Source organism: Ixodes scapularis, unplaced genomic scaffold (genome assembly GCF_016920785.2).
Source record: "Ixodes scapularis isolate PalLabHiFi unplaced genomic scaffold, ASM1692078v2 ptg001041l_1__unscaffolded, whole genome shotgun sequence".
In the NCBI taxonomy this organism is placed as follows: domain Eukaryota; kingdom Metazoa; phylum Arthropoda; class Arachnida; order Ixodida; family Ixodidae; genus Ixodes; species Ixodes scapularis.
The window spans coordinates 313377-322459 of record NW_024610089.1 but is presented as its reverse complement, the minus strand read 5'-3'; the positions used below and the strand labels follow the sequence as shown (position 1 = coordinate 322459).

The 9083-nt window shown below is 46.9% G+C and overlaps 1 protein-coding gene across 1 annotated transcript; it reads left to right on the top strand.

Annotated features, from left to right (window-relative positions):
• The first annotated feature begins 241 nt into the window (after window positions 1-241).
• On the top strand, window positions 242-2546 carry LOC115318412. The gene has a single exon (XM_029978134.2). The coding sequence runs from the start codon at window positions 242-244 to the stop codon at window positions 2315-2317; it is 2076 nt and encodes a 691-aa protein (XP_029833994.2). The 3' UTR covers window positions 2318-2546.
• Window positions 2547-9083: the final 6537 nt, after the last annotated feature.

Here is a 9083-nt window from a genome sequence, read left to right as displayed (position 1 = left end):
TTTTAGCATCCAAAATGCTGATGATTCGTATATCGCAGACTGGGCACCACAAGGATGTAAATTTTGCACATTTTAGTTTTAATGAATCACACAATTTTGTCCTCTCATGTTAGTGTATTTTGTGTAAATTGAGTAAGAGCAAGGAGTTTTCTGTTTAATAATTGTGAATTTAATTTTTTTTCAGAACCAAGGTTTCGTTGACGAAAAGAAACAAATTGCAGCCCTTCTCATGGCATATGTGATGCGGCACAGGGTGAGCGATCAGGGTATCGCAGATCTCTTGGATATGCAGAGCATCATAACCCCCGGTCGTGCACCAACATCAAAGTACCTTCTTCTGAAGACTTTAGGAGCTGACGTCCCTGGTGCAGAGAAGCATTTTTACTGCATGGATTGTCTAGGGTATTTAGGTAAATCAACCCCTGAGGGCCAGGCTCATTGCGAAAACTGTGAACGGGATGTAGATATAGTGTCTTGCCCTTTCTTTCTTGTGATGCCTCTGAAGGAGCAAATCGAACGGATCCTAGCACAGCAAAACCTCAAATGGCTCCCACAAAGCAACGGAGCTAGGAACACGATTGGAGACGTAAAGGATGGCATTGAACATGCCAGACTTTCGGCTGATTTCTCAACTCATGACATCTCCCTGCTTTGGAATACAGATGGGATCAGGGTGTTTGAGAAATCAAGCTTTGATATCTGGCCTGTTCAGTGCGAAATTCTTCAATTGGACCCTGCAGTGCGGAAACAGAATATGTTGATGCCTGCCCTGTGGTTTGGGTTTTGTAAGCCAAACATGACTACTCTCCTGACACCCTTTACGAAGGAACTGCAAGAGCTTTCTACAGGATTTTCTTGCGTGAAAGATGGAAAAACGGTTCACATAAGAGTGTTCGCAGCTGCATGCTCGGTGGACGCCATTGCTCGCTCTGCAGTGCGGAACTGTAAACAGTTTAACGGCTTTTATGGCTGTGGCTGGTGTTACCACCCAGGGGGTTCCAGCTATGAGTACTTGGACCCTCCTCCAGAGCGCAGGACAGCTGTCAAGCATCTGGAAGAGGCAACAAGTGGTACCTCCTCAGTGCCCGCCAATGGAGTGAAAGGCCCTTGCATTGCAATGACCCTTCCTCGGTTTGATGTGGTAGACGGTTTTATACCGGACTACCAACACTGTGCATGCCTTGGTGTTATGCGTCAGTTGCTCAAACTGTGGCTAGAGAGTGAGTACCACGAGTGTCCGTGGTATATCGGAACAAAGTTGCCACAACTGAACGGTTTGCTTCTGGCTCTCTCCCCACCGACAGAGATTACCCGCACTCCAAGGAAGTTCGAAGACAGAGCTTACTGGAAAGCGTCGGAGTTGCGGGCACTGATGCTTTTCTATGGTTACATCGTGTTGAAGCCCATTTTGCCACTAACCTTTTTTAGACACTTCTCATTACTTTCGTATGGGATGTACCTGTTGCTGAAAGACGATATTTCAGAGCGTGACCTCACGGAGGCACGGGCTCTGCTAGAGAAGTTTGTGGTGCAGATGGGGACATTGTATGGCGAGACCAATGTGTCATACAATGTCCACCAGCTCCTTCACCTGACAGACTCTGTGGAGGCTTGGGGTCCGCTGTGGGCGACGTCCTGCTTTCCTTTTGAAGGGCGGAATGCCATCCTCCTCAACTACTTTGCAGGCACACAGTCTGTCGCTGAGCAGATTGCCAGAACTTTTATTTTGTGGCAGAACCTTGTTCTCTGGGCAGAGAGGATAGAGATGCCTGAAGGAAGGGAATTTTTTGAAAGGATGGTGGGTCGGCAGACTATGGGGAGGAGTGGGGTAAAGCTCCCTGGCGGCATAGTTGTTTACCGACGTCAGAGTTGCTCTGGCGTCAACATTAGGATGGAGGTTGTGTTGGAGAATCACCTGGGAGTCCTGCCACCACAAGTCAAGTACTACCACCGTTTTCAGTGTGGCGGGATTCTGTGGCACTCGGAGAGCTATTGCATGCCTAAGAGAGTTAACTGCGTAGCTGAGCTTCAAGATGGTTCCATTGGAATTTTGCAAGCGCTCGCTGTGTTTGAAGGGAGCCCTCTGCACCAGCAGCCCCAGTGCTTAGTGCTTATCGAGAAGCTCGAGCTGGTGCGGAGTGCTGCTTTCAGGGACAATCAGCTCGGTATTTGCTTCTCAGCTGTTCGAGAGGGGACACGAGCAGGGGTGGTAACAGCATGCAGTCCTGACACTCTGAAGAGAAAGTGTGTGGTTATGGAGCGAACCACTACAAGTTTCCTTGTTGTGGCCCTCCCCAACCAAGTTGAGCGTGATTGAGTGTGTATGATAACAGAAGTGTGCTCCAAGAACTAAATTTCCACAGATAGTAGAATCTTTTTAGGAACAAAGCATGAGCATGTGTTTTCATAATAATTTCCAGCCAGAAGTGGGATGCTGAACCCAAATTTTGGGGGGAATATCTTGGTTGCAGTCACCTGTATAGCTCGTCAGATATTCATAAACCTCATCACTCTAAAGGGGCCCTGCGACGACTTTTTGACTGTTTTTTTTTTTTAAATTTACACCGAATCTGAGCATACTGAACATAGTAACTTAGTGTAACTTTTCTTTTCTTGAATATTGCTTTATTTTACAAGTTATAGGCAAATTAAACTTGCAAAAACAAGCAAAAAACAACCTCCTTCATGACGTCCCTAGTCCTGGCTTGGGTAGAGGAGGGGTAGAGAGCTCAGCGAGTGCTCAGGGCTGCCGCACTCCGTGTCAACGGCTCGAGAGAGCGCCACTAAAGCATAGGCTGGATAGGCTGGATGAAGCGGGCAACCAGGGTGGCTCGCATTGCATTTGCTGCGCGACTAAATGCCAATTCAGCATGACACTTGATTGGCCACAAACCACAGCAAACGAGGGGTAAAGATCAGTTGAGAACGGGAGGCGCTTCATGCTGCCGAACCACCAAACGGCCAAATTGCAAGCCAAACCTGCTTGCCGAAGGCCTTCAGGACACTCGGAACTGGTCGATCCCCCTGCCCATACGACCGCAGCGCCGCCGTATTCATCCGGCACCTTTCTATGCCAGTGGCGGATCCAAGGGGGGGGGGGGGGGGGGGGCGGGGGGGCGGGGGGGGCGGGGGGATGGGTGGCGGCCACCCCTCCCCAAACAAAGTCGACCCCCCCTCCCTCTTCTCGGAGGGAAATTTGACATGGGCGGACCCCCCGGTGCACATGAAAGAATTTGAGAATAGCATCCTTACAAATTTTCGGCCCCCCCCTCTCCCCCCAAAACAGAGTTCTGGATCTGCCCGTTCTATGCTCGCCGCTTCACAGCAATGCTTGGCGCGGGCGTTGGCCCCTGATTCCGCTACCCCTTTCTAGTATGTGCCGCCTGTTCCACTGCTTGGTAGCGGGTATGTCAACGGGTCATTTCTTGTGTTTGTACTTTATAAACTGCATTTGTTTCTTTTCTGATCTAAAATACTGAACAAAAAATACTTTCATAAATAATTGAAACAGTTTATGCCACTTATATTTTGTATTTCCACTAAAATAAAGCTTTTAGTGACCCTGACCATTTCTAAGGCAGGAGCTGGCCAGGACCGATAACGTCACAATGTCACCATGTGCGTTCGGTACCATGGGGCGCCTCTATAGGTGGAGAAGGCTTCCACGTCGTCCGGTTAAAATATGACGCACTGATATTTAGTTGCTCTCTCCGTGCCCTCTGGGTTGCCCAAACCGCAAGAGATGTGGAAACGGCAAAAAAGGTAGACGCTTAAATAGGATTGCAGGGCCCCTTTAACGCTCTTTAAACCTAAAATGTATTAAACAAAAAATAAAAAATTTTATGATGCTCGTAGTAAGTATTACCAGAAGATCGTCTCACTTGACCGAATTCTATGAAGCTGCATCGCAGACCAGACTGATTAGGCTCTCAGACTGCCTGGTGACTTCTACTGGCAATGCTGGTTGCCTTGCCTTTTCTTTTTTCTTTCCCGCTGCTTTCGGAAAGCCACCATTTCTTCACGAACAAGGAGTTGACCTTCAAGAAAAGCGATAGTAATTGGACGATTCAAATGGTCCAGATGGCAGCAATATGAGCTGACACAGTTGGGGTTAATCAAAGTGAACAAAATACAGGAGTGGGAGTCCCCCGCGTGCCAAGCCACGTAACTTAGTGGCACAATGGAACAAAAAGCAATATGGCAGTCCATTGCACTTTTCCTTTTTACAGTCTTAAGCGCGAAACACATGTACGACGAAACCGTCCGATCCGACGTCCGATCAGGCAATACGACAGTCGGAGGTGAGGGTTTTCAACGCTCTCCGGTGCTACGAAAACCCTCGCCCCCCAAGGTCATTCCGGCAGTCCGCACGTCCGATCGGACGGTTTCGTCGTACATGTGTTTCGCGCTTAACACATTCCTCTGCATGACATTTTTCTCTCTCCGGCCAGAACGTTACTGTTCCAGCTCATATTGCTGCCTACGTACTGTACATTGTTTTTGTTGACTAGCAACGGGGTACATCTGCGAAGGAGGAATCTCATCGTGCGTGTGACCACTCCATGTTTTTGCACTTCCACTGTTAAGCGCAGAGGAATGCAGTTTGGTTAGCTGAACTGGTTAGTTGAACCCATAAATCCTGGGTTTAATCCACCCCTGTGCGTTTTGATCTGGATGAGCATCGCACCGGCGTGCGGTCATGTATCACTACTGCATGGTGCACGTTTAAGACCTCAGGCTAGCAGTACTGTACTGCACAGGCTAAATTGCTCATCTACAGCTGGGAGACTCTTCGCCCGTTGAGGCAGACCATGTTATAGGCTGTATAAACAAAACCCAACCCAATAGACTAATTAAAAGAAATCCTGCCAGAGATAAATTCAACAAGCCCCATGAATGTTGTCCTCCAGGAACACTTAGAGCTTTAGTGGGATACACTTTGGGGTTTACTGTGTAGGCATCTTTTCTATTTCCTTCTTCAAAAACATCACAGGAAAGAGCAAGAGCTTTTGTCAATATCCAGTTCACAGTTTTCTCAAACAAGATCACGTGTATAACAAAGTCTATGTCCTTGTTTTTGTTGTGTGTAGCGAAATTAGAACCGGTCATGAAAGCTTGCAATGTTATTATTAAGTACCCAGTTTTTAGAAGACTTTCTGCCTCTCTAGTTGTGTATAACCATACAGTGTAAGATTGAAAATATGAAAATTTCGTATAATGGCTATTATCACGTGATGGTCGATCTCCCTTATCACTCAGCTTGGCTAGCACTTTGTGCCTTGTGATGATATACATGCTAGATAATTAAATTCTTAATCAAGTATAGACTTGTTTGTTAGCTCCTAGCTGTGGTCCGTGCTGAGGAAGGCAGCTGGGTTGCTAGTGGCTCGAACTTTCATTTGTACATAAATGGGGAGAGCTATCTTCTTGTGTGCTAAGTGCTTGCTATATTATGTTTTTCTGTGTACATGTTTTAATAAACATGATTGTTTTTTGGTTGTCTTCTGCTTAGGAAACAAAATAAAGATTCTTTGATTATTGGAATGTGTGCTTGTGCTTACTCGACAGTACTACAGGGCACATATTCCTATTCCTGCTTTAAACATAATGTATTTCCATTTCAAGAGGGTTCAATGAGAAGCTGTTTTTGCCTGCTTTCGATTTAAACTGAATGGCCCACAGACATCAGGTTCAAGCATTTAGAGTTTTGCAAAGATTTAATCCCAAATGTAATACATTAGATTAATATTGCCAATTCGCACTCTACTTATCAAGAGCATGTACAATGGTTAGTATACACATTCAGTGAACTAACATGTTGCTAACACAACCACGCCAAACATCTGCATACAGCACTTGCTGAAGCTTTGCAGCGCCAGCAAGTGTTGTGGTTGTAGTTCCCGAATCCTGTTTGTGATTGGTGTGCAAGAAACTCATCAGGGGCGTTCTTGATAGAAAAAAGAAAACAATGACATAAACTGGGCTGATTTATCAGTGCGATGCTTCATAACTCAGCTGACAAGCTAATCAAACATTGTATTTAAGCACTTCAGTGAACTACACATCTGCTTGAAGTGATCGGCGAGTTTTCAATACTTTGGTAGCTTAACTGAGTTCATTTTGTATGTAATTGTAGTCCAAAGATACTTTGATTGTAACACAACAGTATTTACGATTTCCAGTATGTTTTAGGTGCATTCTGCACATAATTTTGATCGCTGCATTTTTATTAAGGTTGAAGTATATTTTGCATGAACTAAATTCATATTTTCAGAAATCTATTTGAAAGGAATTTTGTGTTTACTAATTTAGTATTTACGTATTTCAGAACGCATGACGAGTACTTCAAATGTAGTTCAAATAAGGGTATTTTGAAATGATTTTCAGAAATATATTTTAATATGAAGTTAAAAAAAAGGCACTTGTATTTTAGGCATATTTTGAGTTTACTTATAGATATGAAGTGTACTTGAAATACACTCAAAATCGAATATGGTATATTTTAAACGTCTTAGTTTTCTCTAAGGGCTCAATTGCGGCAATGTTTCTTCAGGGTCATTGTTATAACTTTGTGATTTCCTACATTTTGATATATTCATTATTTGTATATCTTGCATCTCGGTGCAGCACTTTTCCGCCATTGTTTTCCTGTTCTATGTGCAACTATTGTTTTGTGTAGCGTTATTTATCTTTACCGCTCACCCTGCTTGGACCACGAAAAGTCCGGAGTTGCAAAAACTATTCTCTAGCACCGTCTAATCATACGCGACCTGGTGTGGCGATTAATTATACTGGATGTTTGTTACCGGGGGTAATTCAGCAACAGTTACACCAAAGCAATAAACATCAACGAATGTGAAATCACGCGGGTATTTGACTGCATCACCATAACGCCCCTTTCACACCATGTGAATGAAGGGCGGAAAATTCGCCCTTACACCCTTTTTACACGATTTCAGACACCAGCGCTACAAGTGGGGCGTAAAAAGGGCGTGTAAGGGGTGTAAAACCTCACCACACCCTTTTTACACCCACCGATATTCAGAAATCGTGTATAAAAGTGTTAAAAGGGTGTGTTTCCTAACTTACACCCTTACACCATTTTTACACGATTACGGGTGTTATAATATTTAGTGTGAGGCTGTACCCTGCTGAAATGCGTTTCTCGTAATGCAGCTCTCGAGCGCGTGCAAAAGAAGTCGCTCCTATTAGCAGGAAATTACTCGAAAACCGCCGGTAGCTTCGAGCAAACGTATGTCATTTCGCGTATACACAACTGCGACGGCCACCGTTCGAACACGGAGCGCTCCGAAGAGAAGGATGCAGATTTTGCCGCTGAAGCGGCATCTGGGTCCACATATATTGGCGGATTCGATGGATCGGTGATGCGGCTGCGGGTCGTTCCCTCGGAGGCGATGCCCTCGAGTCAAAAGCAAACGGCGAATCGTCCGAAATGCATGTAATATTTCTAAATCGTACACCTGACTCGGACCGGCCTGGTGAATCGTAGCCACGCTCCATTTTCTCACGCGGGTCAAACGCAATAGGGCTGCACGCGTGCTAAATATAACTTGGCATCGTTTCAAGATGGCCGAGCTTTTGGTTTCGGCTTCGATGCATAATCAAATCGATTGACTCGATTTGGGCGAGGAGTGGGTAGATGTAGTTAAATATCGTTGGCACAGCATCACGCCTCAGCTTACGAGCCTTCTGTCAGTTTAGAACTCGGCTCGTAGCTCTTCTTGATGAAGTGATTGGTGCAAAAGCGGGATCTTGATCTTGACGGGAACCCGGTGCTCTCTACGCTGTGATTGCCTGAAACTGAGCAGGTTGGTTATTCATACTTGTAATCATACCAGCTAGGTCGCTCCCTAGCTGGCGTATCCTAGTATGCTCTCTACGCACGGCGACAATCCATTTTGCTCGGGAAGGCACATCTCGCGGATCGCAGATGCTGCCCGATCGTTCAGGGCGGGTCCAGAACTCCCTTGGGAGGGGGGGGGGGGCAAATTGGGGGGGGGGGGGGGGGGGATCTAAAGTAGCATTAACAGGACTCCCGTTGCGCCTTTTACTTTGGCCGCCACAGAACCACACTGCGCCGACTTTTTGGCTCCAAGCCGTGCATTGAAACCGCCGCCGCGGACTTCAGTCTCTGTTGAAGCGACGGAGTGGTTCTTCAAGTTCGGAGTACAAGTTTGCCTGCTAGGGTGCGACCTACCCTATCTTGAACCCTTTTCCTCGAGTACCGAGCCCTCTACCGCCTGGCAGGCTGGTAGTCGGTTTTATTTCCGGGGGGGGGGGGGAGTAAAGGGGTCCACCCTGTCAAATCGCTTTCCGAGGAGGGGGGAGGGGGGTGTCGGCTTTGCTGGGGGGGGGGGGGGGTGGGGGAGGGCGCCCCGTCGCCCCCTCCCCCTCCACCGCCCTCCCCTTGGATCCGCCCCTGTCGTTGTGGCACCCAACCGCGCAACAAAAATCTCACCCATCCATGAAACAAGACGAGCGCAACAAAAGGAAGCACTCTGCGGCAGCGGCGTCACTAATGTCCGCGGCACCCAAGGTGGTGGCCCGTCCACCCTCCCGCTCCTCCCCCCCCCCTTTCACTGCCCTGCTGTACTACCCTGAGCACTGCACCACCCGCGTCGGCCTGCCTCCCCCCTCCCGCCCTTAGTGACGCCACTGCACTTGCGGGCAAACTGAGACGGAAATGCTCGCTTTGCGTCATGTGACGACAGAGTTTCAGTATTGCCAGAGAAGGCGCCCTTTACCCTAGAATGCGATTGGAGAAGCTCAAAATTCACTTACTCGTGCCGTGGGACATATAAAATTCATATATTGCACAGACGACGTAATATCGGACAGAAAATTTTAGAAGACAATGCCTTGAATCTGAAACGAAGCATACTACATATATCTGGAATTTGAATGATAAAGTTTGGGCAAAAGTGTTTCTAATCGTAATGCACACTCTTTGCCATTGTGAAACTTATGCGGAATCGGGCTTTCGCTCGCGGCCCTATCTACAGAAATCCTTTGTTCAGCCGTATCTAATATCGCTTTCCTTCAGACATCTGCCGTCCGCACCT

Bases quoted from the DNA above. Each gene is read 5' to 3' on its own strand.
- LOC115318412 (XM_029978134.2), top strand. From the start codon at position 242: ATGCGGCACAGGGTGAGCGATCAGGGTATCGCAGATCTCTTGGATATG.